The 26,427-nt window shown below is 34.1% G+C and overlaps 3 protein-coding genes across 4 annotated transcripts in view; 2 read left to right on the forward strand and 1 right to left on the reverse strand.

Annotated features, from left to right (window-relative positions):
* The window catches only part of LOC107940424 (pentatricopeptide repeat-containing protein At2g21090), a 36,220-nt gene extending 16,799 nt beyond the window's left edge, over window positions 1–19,421 (forward strand). The window contains 7 exon segments of the mRNA XM_016873847.2: window positions 17,926–18,110; window positions 18,112–18,164; window positions 18,167–18,454; window positions 18,457–18,564; window positions 18,567–18,697; window positions 19,096–19,180; window positions 19,183–19,421. Coding sequence (XP_016729336.2) covers window positions 17,926–18,110; window positions 18,112–18,164; window positions 18,167–18,454; window positions 18,457–18,564; window positions 18,567–18,697; window positions 19,096–19,180; window positions 19,183–19,421 — 1,089 coding nt within the window.
* On the forward strand, window positions 18,831–20,694 carry LOC107945043 (uncharacterized). Its single transcript, XM_016878869.2, has one exon. The coding sequence runs from the start codon at window positions 19,738–19,740 to the stop codon at window positions 20,692–20,694; it is 957 nt and encodes a 318-aa protein (XP_016734358.1). The 5' UTR covers window positions 18,831–19,737.
* Window positions 20,695–20,940: 246 nt separating this feature from the next.
* LOC107945042 (RNA N6-adenosine-methyltransferase mettl16) lies at window positions 20,941–25,193 on the reverse strand. 2 transcript variants are annotated; one of them, XM_016878867.2, is made up of 9 exons: window positions 24,686–25,193; window positions 23,848–24,108; window positions 23,569–23,774; window positions 23,037–23,457; window positions 22,747–22,954; window positions 22,188–22,295; window positions 21,974–22,093; window positions 21,825–21,894; window positions 20,941–21,224 (listed from the first exon to the last, which is right to left on the reverse strand). In XM_016878867.2, exons 1-9 carry the CDS (start codon window positions 24,706–24,708, stop codon window positions 21,139–21,141), a joined length of 1,503 nt encoding a protein of 500 aa, XP_016734356.1. In that variant the 5' UTR covers window positions 24,709–25,193; the 3' UTR covers window positions 20,941–21,138. The 2 variants fall into 2 exon arrangements, with proteins under 2 accessions (XP_016734356.1, XP_016734355.1); XM_016878866.2 differs by having other exon boundaries at window positions 23,848–24,111; window positions 24,686–25,044.
* Between the last annotated feature and the right edge of the window lie 1,234 nt (window positions 25,194–26,427).

The raw sequence follows: 26,427 nt of genomic DNA on the forward strand, positions 1-26,427 counted from the left end.
GCACACCTACCTAAAAGAGTTCCATATGGTGTGCACAAGCATGAAGCCTTAGGGAGTAACCGAAGACCAAATCAAACTTTGTGTTTTTCCTTTCTCACCAGCTGACTCTGCTAGAGAGTGGCTATTTTATTTACCCACGGGATCTGTCAACACATGGTTTGACATGTGTTGTTTGTTTCTTAACAGGTTCTTCCCCACAGCTTGAGCGGTTGAACTAAGGAGGGACATTGTGGGAATTCGTCAAAAGGATATTGAATCGCTCTACTATTACTGAGAGCACTACAAAAAATTGTGTGCAAGTTGCCCACAACATGGACTGGATGAACAGTTACTCTTGCAGTATTTCTATAAGGGATTGTTCTCGATGGAAATGAAAATGGTAGATGTTACAAGTGGAGGGGCACTAGTTAATATGACTCCTCAGAGAGCACAATAGTTGATTTCAACAATGGCTGCTAACTCTCAACAATTTCAACCGGCCACAGAACCCACAAGATGGTTTCATAGGTTAAGTTCTTTATCTTTAGAAGAAAATTTGATAAGCTGACTAACGTTGTTCAAACTTTACTTACAGATAAAATAGGCCTAACACAGTTGTGCAGAATTTGTGCTAAGCTAGATCATCAGATTGAATCATGTCTGATTTTACATGAAGATTCGACAGAACAAGAAAATGTTGTCGGGAACTTTCCAGGACCACACCAAATGCGATATGGCCCCTACTCGAACTCGTAGAATGTCGGGTAAAAAGGTCACCCAAATCTAAGTTATGGGTCGAATACTCGGTTCAATCAACCATACCAACAAAGGCCACCTTCCAATCAACAATTACCACCCCTAAAGTTATCTTTGGAGGCCATAGTGGAAAGGTTAGCCAATAGTACTGAGAAATTTCAACAAAAAACTAACATGCATTTGCAAGAGTTGGATAAGTAAGTGAGCAAGCTCGCGCTCACGGTTAGCCGTTTGGAGTCCCAAGGTAAGCTGCAATTCCAAACTGAGCCAAACCCTTGACACAATGTAAGCGCTATGACATTGAGGAGTGGAAAGGTTTTGGAGCCCGTGCCTGGCACGAGTTGTGCCCACGACACTAGTCGAGATAAGGAGAAACTTGACATAGAGGCTCCAGTAGAGACAGCACCACAAAAATCATTTGCAGTACCACCTCCTTTTCCTGAAAGACTTGTCCAATAGAAGGAGCGAGAGGAGAAGGAAATCCTCGACACCATTCGAAAGGTAGAAATCAACATACTTCTTATTAATGCAATTAAACAGATTCCACGATATGCAAAATTCTTAAAAGAATTATGCACGAGTAAGAGGAAGCTCCTGAGTAATGAAAAGGTAAGTGTTGGAGAAAATGTCTCTACCGTTCTGCAAAGAAAAATACCACCCAAATGTAAAGACCAAGGTATGTTTTCCATATCTTGTAAAATAGGTAGTGTCGGTATTAAAAAAGTAACGTGTGACTTAGGCGCATCAATTAATGTTATGCCTTTGTGAATTTATAAACTACTTAACGCGGGTTCTTTGAAAGAAGCAGGTGTAATTATTCAGCTTGCAGATAAATCTGTAGTACATCCGAAGGGAGTGCTGGAGGACGTTCTTGTTAAGGTAAACGAGTTAATATTTCATGCAGACTTCTACATTATCGACATGGAGGATGACAATTTGATTAATTCGTCTGACATACTTCTGGGAGGTCATTCTTGAGTACCGCACAAACAAAGATTGATGTACGAAGTGGGATACTCACTATGGAGTTGGATGGGGAAGTGGTGAAATTCAATGTCTATGAGGGCATGAACCGCCCTACCATGATTTCTAATGTTCTAATATAGATATAATCGATCCTTTAACTGAATTACATTTAGAATATCATGACGATGATGAATTACGAACTGTTCTTTGTGAAAGTCTAGACTTTGATGCCATGGAGGAACTAGAGGAGTGGACAACTTTTGAAGAGTCTATTCATAAAACAATGGCTCATATGGAGGCACAGCAATTACAGAAAAATCCAGGTAAAATTTTTGAATTATCTCCGTCACAAACTAAGCTTGTACCATCTGTTTTGCAGGCTCTAGAGTTGAAACTTAAACCACTTGTAGACCACTTGAAGTACACTTTTCTCGATAAATGAAATACCTTACCAGTAATAATCTTGAGTAAACTCTCAAAGGTAGAAGAAGAAAACTTGGTACGAGTTCTTAGAGATTATAAAGAGGTAATTAGATGGACGATAGCCGAATTAAGGGTTGAGCGCCTCGACTTGCATGCATAAAATTCAAGTTGTAGATAATGCTATTCCCAAAAGAGAGGCTCAAAGGCGCCTCAACTTGGCTATGATGGAAGTGGTAAGAAAAGAAGTTCAAAAGTTACTTGATATTGGGATGATCTATCCCATTTCTAACAGTAATTTGGTCAGCCCAGTCCATGTAGTACCGAAAAAATTCGACGTGACCGTAATTAAGAATTCGACAGGTGAGATGGTTCCCACTCTAGTCCAAAATGGGTGGAAAGTCTACATCGATTATAGGAAGTTGAACTCATTGACTTAGAAAGATCATTTTCCACTTCCTTTTATTGATAAGATGTTAAAACGTTTATCTGGTAAATCTGATTATTGTTGTCTTGATGGTTACTCAGGGTTTTTCCAAATTCTAGTGGCACTGGATGATCAAGAGAATACGATGTTTACATGTCCATTTGGCACGTTCGTTTAAGACAGATGTTGTTCAGACTTTGCAACGCACCAGCCACATTTCAAAGGTGTATGGTAAGTAATATTTTTTGACTACGTCAAGAAAATAATTGAGGTGTTCTTGGACGACTTTATTGTGTATGGTGAGTCTTTTGAGTTGTGTTTGTCAAATCTTGCAAAAATTTTAGAAAGATGCTTAGAATTTAATCTTGTTCTAAATTATGAGAAATGTCGTTTTATGGTGAATAAAAGATTAGTCCTAGGTCATATCATTTCTGCTGATGGAATTTCTGTCGATAAAGTAAAAATTGATATCATTACCTCACTGTCATACCCCACAACTGTGAGGGAGATTCGTTCTTTCCTTGTTCATGTAGGTTTCTACAGGCGGTTCATTAAAGACTTTTCAAAAATTACGCAACTGTTTTGTAATTTTTTACAGAAGGACAAGGAGTTCGAGTTTGACCAATCATGCAGAGATGCGTTTGACATGCTCGAACATAAGCTCATTTTGGCACCTATTGTTTAATCACCAAATTGGAATTATCCTTTGGAAATAATGTGCGACGCAAGTGACCATAGCGTAGGAGCAGTCATTGGGTAAATAATCGAGAAAGAACCACACGTTATCTCTAATGCGTCTAAGACTTTGGATACTGCCCAAAGCAATTACTCGACTACTGAAAAAGAGTTTCTAGCTATATTCTTTACTTGGGAAAAACTTCATTCGTATTTATTAGGGACTAAGATTATTATTTTCTCTGATCATGGAACTCTTAAATATCTGATCGGGAAAAAGAAAGTAAAATCGAGGCTTATTAGGTGGATATTACTTTTCCAAGAGTTCGATCTTGAAATAAAGGATAAAAAAGGAAGCGAAAGTTTGGTAGTTGACCATCTGAGTCAATACCTCTATCGAAGGATGTCACACCACTTAAAGAAGATTTTCCAAATGAAAGTTTTCTTGCTACTTAGACAGTTTTCCCTTAGTACGCATACATGGAGAATTACCTTGCTACAAGTATAGCCTCTTCTAAATTATCGCGATCTGAAAAGGATAAAATTAAATGTGAATCGCGATACTATGTTTGGGATGACCCCTACCTTTGGAAATACTATTCTGATCAGGTAATTCAATGATGTGTTGTAGAAATTGAGGTAAAATCAATTCTATCTTTTTGTCATTCTTACACATGTGGTGGATATTTTGGCCCTAAATGAACTGCGCATAAAGTACTTGAATGTGGACTATATTGGCCATATTTTTTGAGATGTATATTTCTTCTGTAAAACATGCAAAAAGTGTCAAAGGGTAGGAAACTTGAGCCGGAAAAATGATTTGCCTCTAACCCTTGTACATGTCTGTGAAATATTTGATATATGGGGCATTGATTTTATGGGACCTTTTGTCTCATCATACGGTAACGTTTATATTTTACTTGCTGTTGACTATGTGTCAAAGTGCGTGGAAGCAAAAGTCATTCATTATGCTGACGCCAAAACAGTAGTCGATTTTCCAGATTTGGCACACCGAGAGCATTGGTCAACGATCGGGGAAAAATTTTTGTAATAAGGTAATCGATACACTTTTGAAAAAATACGGGGTAGTGCAACAAGTCGCTATTGCTTATCACCCTCAATCAAACAGTCAAGTGGAAGTGTCGAATCAAGAAATCAAGCTGCTTTTAGAGAAGATTGTTAAGCCAGATAAGAAAGATTGGAGTTTGCAACTAAATGATGCATTGTGGGAGTATCATAAAACTTATAAATTACCCATAGATATGTCTCCTTATCGAATAATTTTTGGTAAACCGTGTCATCTTCCATTTGAACTAGAACATAAAGCGTTTTGGGTGGTCAAGCAATGCAACATAGAGCTGAAAGTTGCAGGTAAGTATCGTAAGTTACATATTCAGGAACTTGAGGAAATTCGACGAGAAGCATATGAAAGTGCCCAAATTTATAAGGATAATATCAAGGCATACCATGATCAGAAGTTAACCTATAAACAATTTTTGGTAAGACAGAAAGTATTACTCTATGACCCTATATTAAGAATTTTTGTAGGTAAGCTTTGGACTAAGTGGTTAGGGCCTTTTGTTATTACTCACGTGTTTCCACATGGTGCAGTTAAGGTTAAAAAGCGACGAGTCTGAAAAAAATTTCAAGGTCAACGGACAACGATTAAAGCCTTTCTACGAAAATAAGTCCACATGGTTGAAGAATTAGTCCTCGAAGAGCCAATTATTTAATTTTGAGTTTAAGTAAGATTTAGGTTGTAAATAAATAAAATTTTATTTAATCCAGTTAAGTTAATGTTTTCAGGAATGTAATGGAGGTTATGAATTTTTTAAAAGTCAGATAATGATGGTGGCGTAGGCATGACATGCTAAATGGTGACAATTATTTACCCACAAATAAAAAAACCAATATCCCTAACCTTTATAAAAACCCCAAAATCCAATAACCACTCACCAACACATTTAACTTGCCTCCCCCATACCCAAATACCAACCCAAATGAAGAAAAAAAACCACACAATAAACCCAAAATAAGCCCAACACCCAAATAAGTCCAAGAGGAAAAATATATATATGAAAAGAAAGAAAATTGGGTTGAGCGGCCTAGTTAGCCCAAAGAAAAGGAAAAAAAATAGACAAGAAGGCCTAACCGGCCACAAGAAAAAAAAAGAAGAAAAAGAAAAAAAAATTAACAACCAAACCCCCACTTTCCCTTCCCCTTTTCTTTCATTCTCTATCTTCTTCAAAAAAAAATCCTAACCCCACACCACACCGCCGCTGCCTCAACCATCATCCGCGCCGTCATCAAGTGTCGTCGCCACCATCATCGTCCACGGTCACCGTCGCGCACAGACTTCATGAACTGCCATGGCCTCGTCGTTCAAACCATCGCTCTTCCCCTTTCTCCATTCACAACCCCATTGCCTAAAACCACTATTTGACGACCTTCTTCACCATATCAAAACTATGCCATTGCCGATTAGAACCCTCACCCACGCGCCGTCACTCTGTCCTTCCCAAAACACCATCTCTTTTTATTTCTTATTTTTTTCCATAATCACCAAACATCCAAACCACCCCTTCCACCACCTTAACCGATGGCATACCTGAAATCCCCACCGTCACCCTTTAAAAAATTTACCCAAGCCACGCCATCCACTAACTGCTACCGTCATCACTGTCGCTGTCGTTCGCCGCCTCCACCGCCTGCCACTACTATAGCAAGAAGAACTATTTATTCGTGAAGCTTGTATGAAAACCATGGTTTGAACTTGGAACCAAACGACCGATAATATTCTGACTTCACTCAATCGAAGTTGACATCAATTTTTAGTGCCTCCAATCGTCGATTTAGACAACGATGACTCAGAACCTTCTTCACCTCTTACAAGACGAATGAGCGCACCAATGAGAACTCGTAGCCGATGAAGTCCAACTCCAGTCGAAACAGAACATTTGAACGGAAGCCCCGTTACTCCCGAAAGGTTGATTCTTAATCCTCAACCTGTTTTACCTTTACTAACGTATTATGCAGGTTACTCGGAGGAGGTCGGGACTTCTAACGACAATGTCAAATGTCCCTCAACTACAAACGGACTTGTCTCTCAACGCCGAACACGATCGTCCACCACTCGAGCCCCGTCGACGACCGACACATGAGTCAGCGACACCTCTACACAACAGTACTGACGTTGCTAGAAATTTAAGTCCACCACCCAACTCGCCTAACGAATATGTTCGACCATCACGAGACGGTCAACATAATAGACGAGGTCGTGCAAACACTATTCCTACCGAACAATGATTACGAAGGTTTCTAAACTTTTCGACTTCGGAGCATCGGGCAAGATACAACGACATCTGACAACGTCCGCTCTCGGTCTGTAAGCAAATCAATCTTTCCACTCTTGATATGTTAAATATTCGTGATGCTGTGATTAACTACTTTGATGCTATTGGTTGGAATCATTTGCAAATATTTCATGTAGTGCATATTATGAATTGATTTATGAATTCTACACCACATTTAGCTTCAATATTAATGCATTACGAACTGTTGAAACACAAAGTGTAATACCCCGAAAATTACTACAATAAGAAAGTAAGATATTATCCTTGATATAGTAAAATAAGGAAATAAAGTGACAAAAAGGGAAATTTTGAGTTATGTCAACTTTGGAAAGTATATTATGATATATTAATTCTGAGAAAGGACTAAATCACAAAAGTGAGAAAATTTTTGTGGCCCAAGAATAAATACTCAAAATTTGAGAGGTTAAAATGTAAATATGAAAATTTTGAAGGACAAATAGTGCAAATATTTTAAGGATGGAATGATCTAAAAACTAAGGAGAATGGATGAATTAGGACCAAATTGAATAGGTGAAGAAATATGAGGGACTAAATCGTAATTTTACCAAATTAAGTGATGACTCAATGATGAAATTTTAAAAGATCAGAAAGGGAAAAATGTTCATTTAGCAAGGAAGATAATTTTGAAGAGTAATGATGATGTTGGTGATATTTTAGATTAAAATCAAATAAATAAATAATAGTTTATTAATATTTTGACTTGATTTTTTATATTATTATTATATTTAGTATATAAGTAAAGAAAGATGAAGAATTCTCTTCATCTTTCCATGCTACAACGTGAGAAGAAGAGAAAGAAAAGAAATTTTCTTTTCTTTACAATTTGGTCATTTACTATGAAATCGCACTTTTTCTCTCAAATTCTTTGGAAATTTTCATAAATACCCAAAATAATAAGTAAAGTGGAGACATTAGAGAGTTAAAATATCATATTGGAAGAGATAAATTGGAATTGAGGGTGGAGAAAATGGTAGAAAAAGTGAGGAAATTAAAAAGATAATGTAAGTACTTCAAGAAATTTACTTTATTTAATTTTAATCAAGTATACATTAGTTGAATTAATTGTGAATGTGCTAATATTATGTATGAAAATTAAAATGGTATATTGAAGTAGTAGAAAAAAAAGAATAAATTGTAAAGTAAACAAAATAGGTTACGGGAATTCGAATGTTTAAAAGAGAATACAAATGAAGTGTGATGATATAAAAAGTGAATGTGTGGGAAAATTTCAAGTTACATTAAATTTTTTTATAATAAGGACTAAATTGTAAAGTGTACAAAATTTCATGTGTGAAATAAAGTATCGTGTTAGGAAGTTTAAATGGAATGTTAAGTGTTAATGAATTAGTTACAAAGTGAAGTTAAAGTGAAATTATAGTAAATAATGAATTTTCAAGATATTAGGAATTAAATTGTAAATTTGTGAAATTTATAATTGAAATAAGAGAAGTTATAATAAAAGTTGATGATAAGTGAGCTTTAAGGATTAAATTGGACAATAATTAAAAGTATAATGATTATGCATGTGTAACAGCCCGATTTTGGGTCTAGCCGGAACAGTGGTTTCGGGACCACAAATCCGACGAGGAAAAAAAATGTAATGGCCTGAATTTTCAAAGGTGTCGGAATGGTGATTTGAGATCACTAAATTCGACAAATGAGTAGAAAATATTATTAATTTAGTGAGTATAAGTTAAATGTGAAGTTAGGAAAAATTTTGAAATTGTGAATAGTGCACTAGAAATAAATATTAAAATAATTAGAATCGAAAACGAGGTATTGAGACCTCAGAGATTTTAAACCGAGCCATAAATATTTTTATAAATATTTATGGAGTGTTAAAAAGTTAGTATTAAAGTTTCGTCAAGAAATTTTAAAGTTCCAATAATTAATTGAACAAAAAGGACTAAATTGTAACAAATGCAAAATTATAGTAAATGATTAAATAGCTTAAATGATAAAAGGAAGAGGGCTTAAAAGGAGAATAGACCCAAGGTCTATTTGGGCTGGACGGCAAATGCAGAAAATCAGGAGAATTAAGGGCAAAATTGGAATATTGCAAAATTTGCTTAATAAAGTTAGGACCAAAGTGGAATTATCTAGATTTCTCTTCATTTTTCTGCATTCTCATCAGCTAAAACACCATGTAAGGGTTTCTTCAAGCTGGTTCTTCATATTTTTACTGCAAGTAAGTTCAATTCTTGATCATTTCTTGAAATTTTTGTATTTTTATGACTTTTACAACTAGGCCCACTTGTTGAATTCATTAGTTTTTGATTTTATGAAAGAAGTTGAAAGTTGATATGAATATGTGCTGGAAGTATATGATGATTTAGCATGAAATTAGAGCTTTAAATTGTTCATATGCTGATTTTATTGAAAGAATTGAATAGAAAGTGAATGTTTGGGACCTAATAGTAAAAGAGTTTGAAGTTAGAGCTATATGTGGAAATTCTGAATTTCAATAGTTGTGAAATAACTTATAATGTCTAGGTAAAGTATTAATTGAGAGAATTAGATCAATTGAGGGGTTAATTGAGAAAGGACTGAATTGTATAAACTGTGAAATTTGGGGCAAAATAGAAATCAACATTTTGCACTAAAACAGTTTTGGATAGCAGCAGTAGTCTAAATTTGAAAAATCACCAAAAATTGTAGATATTGAATTATAGGATGAATAAAATATTAAATTAAAGCTTATTGAGTCTAGTTTCTTATAAAAGAAACGGTGTAAGCAATGGAATTGTAAATCATGAGATATAATGGATTTTGTAAGACAAGGTCAGAATGAATTCGGGTTCCCCTGTTCTGACTTTGGAAAATCATTAAAAATTGTAAAAAAATGATTATGAGTTATAATTTATATGGTTAGAATACTTAATGAGTCTATTTTCAGAAGAAATAAACGGAAACATTATCCGAATTCTGTACAGTGAGACAATTAATTTTTAGTGAAGAGTAGTCGGAACTGTCAGACAGCAAAACAGGGGAACTTTAAAGAATAAACTGTACTATTTTGCTAAACCAAAAATTCTGAAAATTTTATGGTAAGAATATATGTGAATCTAGTTTCGGGGAAAATTTACAGATCTTAATTTGGATCTTTGTATCTCCGGATAAAAATAATTTAGTGACTCTGACTCGGATAAACAGTTTTGAATATACTTGTGAGTGAATAGTGAAATTATAGTTAATGTTGTTTAAGTGTATTATACACATTAAGGATGTGGAATGGAGAGGAGGAGGTGGAAAATTGGGAAATGTATGAATGATTTGTGTATAATTGGTCATATGCTTGATTATAATTGATAAACGATAAAATAGAAATGATGCTTATATTTGTGCATTATTGGATATGGTTTAAGCTCATGTGTGAAATAAAGTTTCATAGTACGTGCGAATAGTATATTTGGTATATGATTGGGCATGAAGTAATGTCATGAATGGTTTATGAATTAACATATGTTGGTAAATGTGGCACATTAATAGATGTTGTGCTCATCCATGCTTATAATGCTTATGTTATATGTGTATTTGGCTAACATATTTGGTATACATGCTTAGGCTTTGGCCAAGTAATGGCTGAATTATGTCACGTTAAATTTATAAGTTATGCATTGAAATGTGATTATTGAATAGAAATTGAAATGGTTTGAATTGAATTATTGAATTAAACTGGAATATTGAAATTGGTGATTGATATGGATTTTATTGGAATTGAAACTGAGAAAGTGGAAATTGATATGTGAGACTGATACTGAACTGAATTACGGAATACTGAATATTGTTATGTATACTGCATTGAACTGTGAAAATACTGAAATAATGAATTACCGCAATACTGTGAAACTGATTGAAATAAGAAATTATAATTGATACTGAACTAAGATGGAAATTTATACTGGAAAGTGAATTAAATACCCTATTAACTAGTTGGGCTAGTCGGATATAGTTGGCATGCCATAGGATATGGAAGAGTACGGGGTATTTGCCGGCTTACTGATTAGGCACTTATGTGCCGACTACTGTTACTGTTACTGATTCGGCACTTTGTGTGTCGAATACTGTTACTGTTACTGTTACCGACTCGGCACTTTGTGTGTCAAATACTGTTACTACTGTTACTGTTACTGTTACCGACTCGGCGCTTTGTGTGTTGAATACTGTTACCGTTACTGTTACAGATTCAGCACTTTGTGTGTTGAATACTGTTACTACTACCGTTACTGATTACTGTATACTGGTGTGTTTGGTTGGAATCCGTGTATCCGTCGAGTCCGAGTCAAGTTAATAGGGGCAAATGAAATAAAGTTACTGATAAAATTAAATCTGAATGATAAGACATATGTGAAAAGTGAAATTTGAAATAAAGAAATAAGAATGATAGTTATATATAATTAGTTGATAATATTAAAAGATTGAATTGTTTATTAGTAGTGATAATTGTAATGAAAAGTATGTGTGTGATTTAATGTCAGATAATGATAAATTTTATGAAATAGATTTTGATAATATAAAATGATGTAAAAATGAGAAGTGAAAATGAAATAATTTGAAATAGTGAAATAATATTTGAATTTAATTGAATACAAGTTATTGAAAAATATTTATGGATTTAGTGTATGAAGTGAGTATTTAAAGACTCTAACTGTAAATTGATTATAAAAAAAAAACGAATTGACAATGGAAATTGATGATGGATAAATTATTAAAATGGAATGGGAAATTGAAATGAATGTGAAATAATTACTAAAAAACTTATGTTGTAAGGTTTAGATATGAAATAGAATAAGTTATTGAATTGAGAATTTCATAAAAGTGTTAATGAATGGTATAGTCAATAAACATTGAATTAAATGGTAATTACGTATTAGTGTTAAACTTAGTGGCATTAAATTGTACGTGAATTAAATGGAAAATTGCTAGTGATATGATTTAAATTGTGAGCATGAGAAATTGCAAATTGAATGAAATGGAAATGAAACATTGACTTGCATGAGTATGTATCGGGTCTCATAGGCTATATTTATTAAGATTATAATATTTTGAGGATATATTGTGAAAAGTTATAAAAGCATGTTAATAATTTTGAAGTTTTTAATTTAGATGAAATTTTATAACTCGGTTAAATACATTTACAAGTGTATGTGTTCTGGTAATGCCTCGTACCCTATTCCGGTGTTGGATACGGGTAAGGGGTGTTACAGTATGTCTAAATGAAAGTTAATACAAAGAACCATGAAAAAGTAAAATTAGCATTAAAATAGTTTTTAGACAGCAACAACGGTTCAACTTTGAAAAATCACCAAAAATTGTGGAAATCAAATTAGAAGTTGAATAAAATATGAAATTAAAGTTTACTAATTCTAGTTTTTCATAGAATAAATAGTGTAAGCAATAGAATTTTAAATTATATAAATTTTGTGAGACAAGGTCAGAATGATTTCAGGTTCCCCTATTCTGACTTTGAAAAATTATCAAAAATTTTAAAAAATTAATTAGGGGTTTAAATTTATATGTTTAAATTCTTAATGAGTTATTTTCAAGAGAAACAAATGGAAACATCATCCAAACCCCGTTTTAAGAGCTAATTAATTTTTAGTAAAGAAATGTCGAAGCTGTCAAACATCAGAACAGGGATAAATTTGAAGATTTTACTGTACTTATTGGCTAAATTATAAATTATAAAATTTTTATGGTAGAAAGATATTTGAGTATAATTTCAAAAACATCAAGCAGATTTTAATTTGGAATTCTGTAGGTCAAGATATAAATAATTTAGTGACTATGACTCAAGTGGACAGCTTTGAATGAACATATAAGTAAATAGTGGAATTATAGATAATGTTACATATAAGCATGTTATATACATCAAGGATGTGGAATGGAGAGGAGGAGGAAAATATATATGTATGTTCAGCTAGCATGGGTTTACATTAAAAATGGCTAATTTGTATGTTTTAGGCTCAGGGACTAAATTGAAGAAAAGTAAAATTTTAGGGGCAATTTTGTAAAAATGTCAAAAATTACCAAATTACATGAAATGAATTATTTTATTGTCTGGATTAATATATTGAAATAAATTATTAATATCAAGTGGGTTTAGAGCTTTAATTTTATTGTATAATGATATTATAAAGTAATATTAATGTTAGTATCAAATTCTGAAAATAGTTAAAATATTAGAGTTTGGTATTAAATTTCTATTTTATTAAGGGTTGTATGATAGCCTAGAATATTTGGATAAAGTATTAATTGAGAAAAATTAGTTGATTTGATTAACTAGTTAAGGGACTAAATTGTAAAAGTTGTAAAAGTTGGGGTAATTGTGTAAATTAAAAAAATTGAAGGGTATAAATTGTGAAATGAATTGGAACTGAAATACATGCTAATGAATGAGAAATTTTATGTTTTAGATCAAGATTTCGTAGACACTCGTGAAAAAGGGAAAATAGCGAAATAGTCCCTAAACTCCTGCAATTATTACAATTTAATTTAGTTAAGTTCGTATGCTTAAAATATAATGTTTATTTATTAAATTTATGAATGATATTATGTATTTATTCATACCTATTGCTAAAAATAAAATTATTGTTAAATTATGAAATTGAATTAAATATTCAAAACGAGTGGAACGCGGGATTGAGTACAATTGTTCTGTACAAAGGGTGAATTGACAGCAAATTACCCAAGTAAACTGAGGTTCAGCATTTGTTACGAACTTTCGTGTTTACTTTCTGTTTAGCTATTACGAGCTTCTATTAACTCATATGAGTTTCTGTTTAACCTTTATGGGTTTCCGTTCAGCTCTTTTGAGCTTTAATTTAACCCTTATGGGTTTTCGTTCAGCTCTTACGAGCTTCCGTTCAACCCTTATGGGTTTCTGTTTAGCACTTATGCGCTTCTGTGCAGCCTTTGGGCTTCTAAATACGATGTACTCATATTCGTAAGTCGTTCCCCGATTTGGTAATATCTGATAAGTGACATATGAAATTAATGTTTGAAAACTTAATGTTATTATTGGTGTTGATCTGAAATTGAAGTTGTGATGAGTAATAAATTCAAGTGTGATATGTTGATAAAATAAGTTTATCAATGTTGAATTTATATGAAACATGTTCAAGTATGCTAATAAGTGTTGTTGTTGATGCTTAGACAAGTGTCAAGCTACCGGTTAAATGGTAATATGTTTATTGATATGATGCGTTGAAAAGGTAAGTGCTCAAATGAAAATATACTTGTGCTCATGAAAGAGTGGTAAGTTTTAAATTATGTAATTTCTTATGAAATGGTTTATCATGTGATTAATTTTAAAAAGGGCTATGTTCAAATGTATTAGCTTGTGGTTGTGGTGGTATGGTATGTTTATGACTGGTAAGTTATGCATATGGAATGAGTGAGGAAAGTAAATAAATGCAAATGAAAATTTAGAAATTTGGAATAGTTAAAGTTGTTGAATATACTTTATGAATATTGTGGTATCAATATTGGATTATTCTGAATATGTATAAATTTCTTATTTAAAATGAATTGATATGATTAAAGTTTATACGAGCCTACTAAGCATTCATTGCTTACGTAATTTTTTCCTTTACTTTTTAGATTATCAGAAGCTCGATTAGGTTGGAAGCTTGTCAGAGATATATTACACTATCCATCGGTTCTATCTGTAATTTCGAATGTTTTAATTTGGTCATAATGACATGTATAGGTATTTTGTTTTATGTTGGTCTATAAGTAAATTGTTGAGATTAGTCACTTATTTTAGCTTATGTTGAATGTCATGTTATAGTTTGTAGATTTGCGAATTGGTGTGGCTAGGTTAGTAACAAATTGGGTGAGAAATATGGCTTGTAAAATGACCTATTTTCGTCCACACGGGCAGAGACAAGGGCATGTGTCTCAATCGTGTGTGACACACAGCTAGGTGACACGGCCGTGTGTCCTTTGCATCTTGAATTTGCACAAAACAGAATGCTCACACGGCCTGGCCACACGATCGTGTGACCCCTACAGTGTTAAAAATTTTAAATATTTTTGAAATTTTTTTTGAGTTTTCAACTTAGTCCCTATTTGTTTCTAATACATAATTTGGGTCTCGAGGGTTTGTTTAAGGGACAATATGTAAAATTTTGATTGGTTTCTAGTATGAATGCTAGATGAAATGAAATGTCTAATAATTAATTTTGTAAACTTTGGTAATTCTTCGTAACCCTATTCTGACGACGAATTTGGATTAGGGGTGTTACACAAAACATTATCTGTTCTTGGTTACTTGGTAAAGACTTTCGGATGTCAATTTTTGAATTTAAAATTGCCATGGGTTTCGTCGACCCTGACAATATGCAATCTGATTCCTATCATACTGTTCTGTTAGATATTCCAAGTAACTTTGATGCACAATATGTTTATTGTGCTTTGACTCATTCTAGAAATCAATTTTATAATCCAAAGACCACAAAGGACTTAATGGTGCATGAACCTGCTTTAAGATATATTCATCGATTTTTAGCCTTTAGTTTTTCAAGTTGAAATGATTCGTCATCTATTTTAACTAAAACTGAAATGTTTTTTTGTGTGTGTGTGGTGTATGCATTCTGGATTTAAAGTTAATTCAGGATATTGGTTTGCACGAAACTTTCATGCTGTTCTGCAATGTAATCGTCCACTAATACTTGGGTCATCTATTACGAATTTAACCTCCCAACTTTTTCCTTCTGAAGTTGATTTCTCGTCCTTAACATGTGCATTTAGTATGGATAGCCTAGATAAATATTGTTTGGATTCTATGGGTTTGCTTGCTGGCACCCCTACTGCTTGTTATTTGGTTCCTCCAGGTACACGAACTACTCGAGGAAATATGATCTTTCGCCAACATCCACAATTCACTACTAGGGAGCAAGAGGAACAACTTCTACCTGTGAAAGCACGTTTAAGCCAGATCGAAGCTCGACTTGGAACAATGGAAACCCAAGTCTCTACAATCCTCGGCATCCTTCAAAGTCGTTACCCCCAACACCGACAACATCGTTAAAATACACATGGGGAGTATTCTTAACCTTTCTTTTTACTTGTTATTTGGGCTACTGTCTTTTATTTCATATAAAACATGCTTGAGGACAAGCATAGATTAAGGGTTGAAATGGTAAATATGCATGATTTTTGCTGCATGTCTCTCTTTTGCATATTTTCAATCTTATGCTAGATTTATTCGATAGTTTATTTCGACATTGAGCCTCTAATCTCATTACTTAGTCAATTTGGACAATTGGGCAATTTTTGAATTAAAGTGTTCAAGTATCTAAATTAGTTGACATTTGTGTTTTAAGGTCGATATATGTAACTAGATTTTTCATATAATTGATTGTTTGGAAAAAATATTTGCTTGCACATAAATAAATAAATAAAATCAAAAATAAATAAATAAAGGCTCAAGTTATGAGTGAAAGTTTCGAAAACGTGACCGAATTTAGTAACCGGGGTGAGGTGCTTGGGTTGTCATTTCATCTAGCAAAAAAATGTTCGAGTGACAAATCGAGAACTTACAAACACTCTGTTAACCGAGCCTAAAAGAAAAAAGAAAAAAGAGAGAGACTGTTTGAATTGAGTAACTGGGAAAGGGGCTCGATTTTTAATATATTGTAGAATAATTTCTAATGTTCGAAGGAACAATATGTTTGAGGACAAGCATGAGCTAAGTAGGGGAGATTTGATAACATGTTAATTTGCATGACTTTTTGTGTTTAATTTGGTTAATTTTTGAATTTATCTCACTGAATTAGAGCTTTTATGTTTTAATCTTGTTAGGGATGCAATTGAGATGCTAAGAGTAAAAAATGAGCAGAAAAGGACCAAATTGAAACACAATCAATGAAATGAGGCCGAATAAAAAATGTGGAAAAAAGCCAAAGACTCATCAGATTCTTTTGACTTTGTAAAAGCCAAAAATAGAAAAAAAAATCTTATTTTATTTTAATTATATGTTAAAGTAGTTAAAGCCAAAATTAGTAAATACCATGTGTATAATTAGGGCTTTAATGTACTTAGGAAAGACACATTTAATTTTACATTTTGATTTCAATTTGGAATTAAATAGAATTATTTTCTTTTCTCAAATTTGGTGCGTAATATTCTGTTACTTCATTTCCAATTCTTTGTTCTTTCAAAATTTGTCTAATTGCCTTTCAAGTCCTTTTCTTTTCCAATTTTCACCATCTTTCATACAAATCCAATCATAGCCAACCAAAACATGATTAAAGTCATCCTTCACTAAATTCCATCTTAGCTTTAGGCCGGTGTTCTTTTTGGTCGGAATCGTGAGATACGTATCTATACTAAAAATCCTTCCAATCGATATTCACATTTTTCCTAAGTATAGAGATTGACAACTCATCCCTTAAAGTTAACTCGGTTTCAAGTCAAAAAGTGCACGTTGGGTTGGAATCGTGTTTGCGGATAGTTGGAGAAATGAGTCGGCCGTGCTGTATTCGAATCTTCGAGAACAAATCAAGGAAGAAGTGATCGGGTTTAAATGACCCACGCAGTTGAGGCCGTTAATTTGAGTTGGGTTCTTCAGAGCGCAAGGCTGCCGGAATCTTGAATCAAGAACACGTGTATCTCGGTTAGTTAATAGGTAAGGGTTGGTTTGCAGGTCGTACTAGGACCAGCTACGAGAGGAAGAATTGGTGGTTAGGATGTTCTTAACTACTATAACCAGCTTATTGTTTGGTGGAGAAAATTAATTTTCAATGATTGATTCAAAAATTCGAAATCCACCGAGTCTAGGGCTAAGGCTGATTATCTTTGATTACAAAATCTGAATTTAATTTCCAATTTAATTTTTAATTAATTTAATTATTTATTTTTGCTGTTTCAATTATTTAGTTTCTAAACATTTCAAAACTCCCCTGATTTATTTGTTTATTTTTCAGTAGGTCCGTTTAGAGTCGTGGGCACAACTATAGCCACAACTATCGACACGACAGAAATTCTGATCACAAGTTAAACACGAAAGTTGATTAGAACACCAATCCCTGTGAACTCGACTCTACTACCACTCTTTACTACTATTTAGAGTTGTTTTGTAGGAATTATTTTTTGTGGTTTCGACGCCTATCATTTTTATAGTGGTTTGTGGGATGGTAGTATCTATTAGGGTTAGTGGGTTTAATGTTGGGTTGGGGGATTTGGGTAGTGGTCGGGTCTTGTCCCTTCCAATTTAATAAATGGGGCTCAACTTCTTCAAATCATCATTAACACATTTGATTTGGCCTTAGAAAAATTAGCCTTCATCATTTTGGTAAAAAAATATTAAAATAATATTATTAGGGTAAAAATCTCTGTTATTGTTTCATTTTTAATGGTAATGTGAAATGTGGGAAGATGGGAGAGGGTAGGGAGTTGCTTGATGAGATGAAAGTAAAAGATGTTCTTGTTTGGACGACTTTGGTTTCGGGGTATGACCAATGGGGAGATTTGGAATCAGCTAATGAGATGCTTGAAAAAAATCAGCTTTGGTTATGTCAGAAATGGCATGGGGAATAAGGCGCTTGAGTTTTTTTATGAGGATGACGGCATGTAGAGTTTAGACCTGATCAGTTTACGTTTAGTAGTTGTGTTTGTGCTTGTGCTAGTATAGCTTCACTTCCACATGGTAGACAAATACATGCTTGTTTGATACAAACTAATTTTAGGCCAAACATGATAGTTGTCAGTTCTCTCGTTGATATGTATTCGAAATGCGACTGTCTTAAAGTTGGCAAATGGAATTTTGGTCTTACTCATAATAAGCAGGTTCCTGTATTGTGGAACACAAAGTTTTCTGCATTGGCACAATATGGCCATAGTGTAGAGGCAGTGAAATGTTTGATAACATGGTAAAAATGGGAGTGAAGCCAGATAGGACAGGACCACTTTTGCTGTTATGGTCAATGCATGTAGCCAGCCACTCCGGCCTTGTTCAAGTAGGTATTTTCAATGCATTTCTTTTGATTATGGCATACTTTCCGACCAACAACATTATACGTGTTTGATTGATCTCCTAGGTGGAGCTGCTCGTTTCGACCAGTTGATGAACCATCTAAAGCTTGATAGCCAGTTGATTATGACATTCTTTTAGAACGTAGGAGAGATGTTAATTAATTCATAAGATTGTGTTTGTGAATTACCGGATAATGAGAGTAATGGAAGAGAAGTTATGAAAATAATAGATATAATGGTAGTTTAGTAGAAATTGCACTCATATAACTCATTTTAGCAAGAAGAATGCTATTTGCAAACTTGAGTGCAAGTGCACAGTTTGATCAACAAGGAGAGGGAGAGAAAAAACACTTATACTCCAAAAAAAGGTTAAGAAGTAGAATTCTTAATAATATCCGTATCTAATAATTCAAGCCATGCTCTTCAAAACACTTCAATAGTGGAGCAAATCCAAGAATCCTGCTAACCTTTTTAAATTTAGCTCCCCAACCTTCTCAACGTGGAGCATCAACAATGAACCATCTGAAGCATGATAGCCAGGTATGGAATGCCCTTCTCGGTGTTTCTAGAATCCATGGAAATATAGAACTGGGGAGAAAAGCAGCCTGTATGTATTGCTTTCAAGTATATATGGTGCAATTGGGAAATGGGAATTGGTTGAGAAAATCAGGCACCTTATGGATAAGAGACAAGTGAAGAAAAAGGTAGATTTTAGCACGAAATGGGGAGGAACTGAAAATGTTAAAGACCAACAAACCACGTCGTTCGACAGAATGTCGGACAGCCATACAGGTGGAAGAATCCCAGAGAAAATAAATTTTAATTCTCAACCAATAAAGCAATGAAATTCAAAGCCGCTCACATGACTAAAAATAGTTTTTTCACCTACTGTTTGAATTAAAAAAAAACATAGATAGCAGATAATAATTGAGAGGAAAACAGAATTTTGAGAAAGCTATATCTCTTAGAAGGCCGACCCTACAATATAACACAATCTATCCGACGTCATGATGCTATATATTCAATCCCATAAACAAAACCTTTTAATTTGCAACTTGAAAGACAAGGAAAAGCAGGGAAATACCAACAAGAAGAAGAAGAGGAGGAGGAGGAGGAGGAAGGATTTGAAAGGAATCTGCAATCTTCTTTTTCTTCTTCTCAATGGGTTCTGAGGTCTCTAAACAGATCCAAAGGCGCAAGGCAGTCTCCATGGAAAAGCAAATGCTTTTTGACCTTAATGAAAATTGCGGGGAAACATTCCCTGGTTGTGACTATCGTCCTACTGACAGGAAGAATTGGATGGCTAGCCTTGGTCCTAAGGACCTTCACATAAACAACATTGTATGGCCTGGAACTCATAATTCTGCTACCGACAGGATAGGAATTCCCTGCATCTCTCGGCCTTTTGCGCAATGCCAGACTTTGTCTGTTTACCAGCAGCTTGCTCTAGGCACCAGAGTTTTGGATATTAGAATTAATGAAAACAATCGTGTCTGCCATGGTATCTTGTTGACATACAACATCGATGTTGTCATAAACGATGTCAAGAAGTTCTTGTTCAAGACAACGTCCGAGGTCATAATTCTTGAGATCCGCACTGAATACGGGCACCGGGATCCTCCTGAATTTGAGGATTACTTGGAGGAAAAACTCAGCATGTACCTCATCCACCAGGATGATTACGTCTTTGGCAAAACAATTGCAGAATTGTTGCCAAAGAGGATTATCTGTGTCTGGAAACCAAGAAACTCACCTCAGCCTAAACCAGGGTCTCCATTCTGCAGTGCTGAATATCTCAAGGACAATTGGATTGACACAGATTTGCCATCCACAAAGTTTGATAGTAATTTGAAGTATTTGAGTGACCAAGCACCAGTTTCATCAAGGTATTTCTTCTACAGAGTGGAGAACACAGTGACAGCACAGCCAGATAATCCTGTGGTATGCGTTAGACCAGTGACAGGCCGAATTCATGGATATGCTAGGCTGTTCATCAATCGGTGCTTTGCTGAAGGTTGCGCCAATAGGTTGCAAGTATTCTCTACAGATTTTATTGGTGAGGATTTTGTTGATGCTTGTGTTGGCCTTACACACGCCCGGGTCCATGGCGAGTGTTGACGAGTCTGTCAACTTTTTCTCATCTTCAGTAGACATTTCTTTTGCAGTACCTAGTTTCTACAAGCATGCAAATTTGTTTGTAATGCAGTATATAATGTGTATAGCATTTTGCATATTTATATTCTTGTTGGATTGGCTAGTTTTGATACTTTCAGCTTTCGGTTTTTCTGCAATTCTTAAAGCCCTTATAAGCTGGGCCAACAGGCCTTAACTTTTCAGGAAAAGAAAGAGAAAGAAAAAGGCACATTTTCGGCTCAAGACGCTTATAAGTTTATGATTTAAAGTTTCCAAGCATGTACCGTGTTTATGGCTCAGTAGTTAGTACATACATTGCCTTTCAGAGGGCAGTAGCAAGCCCCCAGTAGGAGCAGTTATGTGTCCTAAACATGAGCTTCAAATTTATGGAATCTAAATGTTGCATCGCTGAATAATGTGATTAGGAGCCTAGATATAATTGGTGCCAGTCTTCTCTTTGCAAAACTTTTGTCTCAGTGAAGCCTCCAACTGTTGGATTATTGAGGAGAACAATCCTGCGAATAAGAGAAAAATTATAGTCCAAGTATTTGAGTAGTCTAAAATTAAGAGTACATCATAGGTCCAACAGAAAACGAAACATACAGTTAAACACCAAGTCAAAATAACAGAATGGCTGGGAATCAAACAGCATCAATGAAGATTGATGAAGACTGTATGAAATATATATGTATATAACCCCCCCCCCCTCTCCACACACACACACACACATAACAGGAACTTTTCTTATCATGTAACAACTCACAGAGACTAAAAGTAAAATATTATATGCATGGCCAATATTTGGGTACTAAGGTGGGTTTCTAGACTTCCCGTATAATTGAGAAAAGAAAAACGAGATAGAATTTCACATTCTATTTCTTGCTACTTGATCTGAAGTATTTGGACTTGGCCTTGGTCAGACAGGTCTGCTATTCTGGTAAATGATAGGTTTTAATGACTTCAATTACAGGAAGCATTCAGCAAGTTAATGGCTGCATGTCCAATTCAGATTTGATAGATCAAGGATTATTGTGGTGGTCAGGTAAGCTTCAAAAACACCATCAAAGGTAAGAACATTGAGTTCCATAAAGATTAGGAAAACAGTAAGTGAAAACCTGAGAGTGCGCTATCTCTATGCTGTAATGATCCTTTAACAAGTAGTGTGCCTGGGATTTGCTGAAAGACCTGAAAACAAATATTGCAATCATGTATAGAGTCCTGACCACAGGTCAAATTGTATTCAAGAAAATTGAGGTAACCATACCAAAATACGAAAACACAGGTTTGAGGGTGCCTCTTGCACATTGCTGCAACTTGCAACTTCATCAATATATTTTACGTCATTGTTCAGCAGAGCATTGCAGTGATCAGCTGATGCAGTAATCTATTAAAATGAGATTGTCTTGCGAGTAAGCATAGAGCAAATTTTCATACAACGTCAAAAGACACTATGATAAGTGGACAGAAATATTGCTTACATCAACCACAAAAGAAGAGGCATTCAATTTACAAGATGCTCCACCAGCTAGGAAAAAGGATTCAACTGACTGGAGTACATGTATTGCACCAAACTGGCGTTGAATACCCTAGGAAGAAGAGAAGTTCAAAAGAGCAATGTCATAAAACTAAGAAAAAGAAAATGCAACATCTCATAAAAACATATAGATAAAAGAGAAAAAGAAGCCTATAGATTTAAATTATATCTCCATACAAGCAGCTAGAGATGCATAATAATAAGAATTGAAGATACTTTGTGCATGTGTCGACTAATGTGAAAAATTGACCCTTTAATATGAATGTTCGTACAGCTATTTCTTTTATGTCTTTTAAAATTCTGAACAATGAATCTCACAATGGTTCAGATATGCCTTTGAGTTGTATTACTAAATTTTAAGCTGCATCAAGGTCTAACTAGAAACAGGGCAAAAAGCAATGTAGATATCCATCTGATGTCAATGTCGGATAATACCTCCAAATAAGCTTGTGGAGAAAAGAAACTTGAACATTATTAAGACAAACTAAAGAAAATAGCCAAACCTCAAGCATGAAAGAGAGAATGTTCTTTTCAGTCACATGAGGTGTAACTATCTTCTTTGCAGGAGGCACAAAAGACCAAGCAAGTCCCCATCGAAATGTTTTCCCTTGGACAAACTCAGTTGTTTTTACTACAGTAACTCCAACCTCTCGAAGCTTTGACACTAGGAATTTGAGATTCACTTTCCTTCCAACCATTGACGTATACCACCTAAGCGCAAACTTAAAGGTTAGCATTAAGTGAATGTAACAACTTAAGCTAAACGAGGTGGAGATATCCCTGAGAATAATACCGGAAAGATTGCTTCAGCACAACACTATCTTCAATAATACGTGTAATAAAGGCCTTTTCACCACCAGGGCAGACCATCTCCTCATAAGTTCCACCGCAAGAAGTCTTCGGATTCAATCCTGCTTCCTCAAAGCTTTCAAAAAATGGGGGATTACACATGCAGAAGTCAAAGGTCTCACCATCCCTTACCACATCAACAAGTATAGCGGGTCCATAATAGCTCTTATCTTCACTTGCTGATATATCAAGGGAAGAAGACGGCAAACCTTCTCTTTCCTCAGAATAGCTAGACTCACCACTTAACCCCTCAGGAGAAAGGGTGTTTTGAGAACATTTAACTTTTCTAATCTCAATTAATTCTGAAATATTTGGATTGTTTTTAACATTTCTCTCTGCCCACTCTATAGCTACATCAGTCATATCTGCAATCAAGTAGAGCAAGGTTTAAAACCCAGAATTTCACATGAGACATTAATGGATTATGAACAGAATAATTAAGCAAACTAAGGCGAAAAACATTTTAAAAAAAATACCTGATGCAACAAAGCTCCAGCCAAATAGCGATGCGCCAAGAAGAGGGTAGATACAGTTGGCTCCAGTTCCTATATCAAATCCCCTCACATTACCTCCATTGGTGTTATCTCTGGGAATGATGTGAGAAGAGAGAAGATCTTCAATCCAATGGATGTAGTTGGAGCGGTTGGGCACTGTAGGGCAGAGCTGCCCATGAGGAATCCACCTGTTAAAATCCATTTCAAGTTAATAAAGAATAACAGCAATATGTAAAGAAGAAGCAAGCCTAGAGTGTTCACCAATGGAGGTTGTGGTCGTGAAGGAGAAGGACGCGGGTGAGTTCACGGGTGGCATTGAAGTCAGTCCAGTCGATTCTGGGTCGGCCTTCGCGAGTGTAGAAGACAAAGGGTTTAAAGGTAGGGTATAAAGAGGCTAAAAGAGCGAAATCGGGCGGGTTATCGGAGTATTTGTTTTTGGGGTGGATCTTGGGTCTCTCTTCCTTTCTTCTCCTCTTCTTGGACGGCATTTTCTTTCGCTCCAAATTATCATAAAACAAATCTCTGCTATTATAATCAATAAACTGCCATCAGTAACATAATCAAGTCGAGCAAGCAAAGCTCCCAACAAATTAATTGAAATCCATATCTTAAAAATAAAAATTTGGGTTTCAAATTCGATGTAAAAGGAAAACAGATTAGAACGAGAAAGTGGTTGTTTGTAGGCGATGGGTTAGCTTAGGTAGATGCTAAAGAAGGAGACAAAACCGAGTCGGCAGACGTTAAACCCAGTTTTGCCGGGACAGAACCGTGGGACATGGAATAGAACCCACAAGCCATTGAGTCCATAGGCTCCGGAAACCACAGGCGATACATAGCTCTAAAAAAATTCACTTACTTTAATTATATAGCTCAACCAAAAACACCAATAAACATTCCAATTCAATATTGCTAATAATAATAAATACCATGCAGCACATTATGTAATTTGGTTCGTTTCTGTGAGACAACAAAGCATTTAAGAGGAGGTAATTTGGTGTAAATATAAGAGACAAATGGCAATACAATCAAACTTATGGCATCAAAAACAGATATTTGAACAAGCAGGTAGCCAATGAAACAGAGACCATTGCAAACTAACCTCGAATTCTCAACTATAATCATGCAAATATTTCCTATACAAAATTATTTCACTAAAGATTAATGATAGGAGGTAGAGATCGATGGCAAAAAAAAAGTTTTTAGAACAAGTATAATGTAAAAATAGAAAATATAATGCAAATTGTTTTTGATAAAAAAATCATATTTTGATGAACCATAACTGATAGGGAAAAACAATAAATAAAAAAAAGTTCAAATTACAGAGACAAAAAAGGTTGATTTATAGGGACAAACAAATCAAATTATAGAGACAAAAGAAAAAGGGTTGAATTGGGGAAAAATCGACTTATAGGGAAAAAAAGAACTACATGGACTAAAAAATTTGAATTATAAAGATAAAAAAAATTCAATTTGCAGAGAAAAAATATCGAATTATAGCGAGAAAAAATTTGACTTGGAGGAAAAAAAATGAACTACAAAACAAAAAAAAAGAATTATAGGGACCATAAATTCAAATTACAAGGACAAAAAAAGATGAAATACATGGAAAAAAATCAACTAATAGGGAGGAAAAAATCGACTTAAAGGGGTAGAAAATTTCAGCAAATAAAGACAAAAAAAAAATACAGCAATTTAAAAGTATAGAAATAACTAACCTTAATAGATGTAATCATTTTGCAAATGAATCTCCATAGTTAATTTTTGTACATTTACGATGGAGTTTTTTTCTTTTTGAGATTTACTTTAAATTTTAAAGGTGAAAGTGAAAATGGGAAAATAGAGGCTACTAATATTTTAGCACCCCTATCAGGTATGAGAGCATGTGGTAAATAGAGTAATTTTTGAGTAAACATGGTCATATATGTCATTCCACATATCTCATTCGCAATCAATTGTGAAAAACATTGCTCATCTCTATATATTTTGTTTTGAAGGTTTTAGCTCAATAAACGCTTGCAAACCTCCCTTCACCAAATATTACAATTAGAGAATTTGACTATCAATCTTCCATTTGTGCCCAAATCAGCTAAAAAATGTCCAAAACTCTGTTTACCAAACAATCCCTAAACAAATTAAAGATAAACAAGGTAAAAAATTTATTTCATAAATTAAACAATAAGATCATTCCATATTATACATATAACAATTCATAATTCAACAAATTTAAAATAAATAATAAAAGATTAAATTTAATTTTAAAGTATATTTTAAAATTATTTTTTGGTACCGACCAGTATACCATATTTCGGATGGCACGGACAAAATTAATAGGTACGCACCGATACGACTGATATTGACCGAAACTTGTACCGGAATGGAACCTAAAGTTTATTGTTTCGGTTTACTATTGGAAGAGTGCTATCCGACTGGTACAAGCAGTACTAGGACGCTATCTACTATCATAATCAAAATACCCTTATTTATATTAACTATTTAAAAGGTATATAAAAATTAGATTAATTTATATTTTATATATCATTATATTAAATTATTTGAATATCATTATATTAATTTTTAAATCTTATTTATTATATTTGATTTTTTTAAAATATTTTATATGATATTAATTTTAAAAAATATATATTAATTACTTAAAATGTATTTAAAATTTATATTTCATATATCATTATATTAAACTATTTAAATATCATATAACTTAACTAGTTACTATTATCGTATCTATAATGAATGTTTTAACCTTCAACTGCATTTCTTGGTGACAATAAAAAACACTAAGCTTTACTTACCATTGAGGTTGAAAACACTTTTCAACTCAAACCT

The sequence above is a fragment of the Gossypium hirsutum genome, chromosome D12, assembly GCF_007990345.1.
Source record: "Gossypium hirsutum isolate 1008001.06 chromosome D12, Gossypium_hirsutum_v2.1, whole genome shotgun sequence".
Taxonomy (NCBI): Eukaryota; Viridiplantae; Streptophyta; class Magnoliopsida; order Malvales; family Malvaceae; genus Gossypium; species Gossypium hirsutum.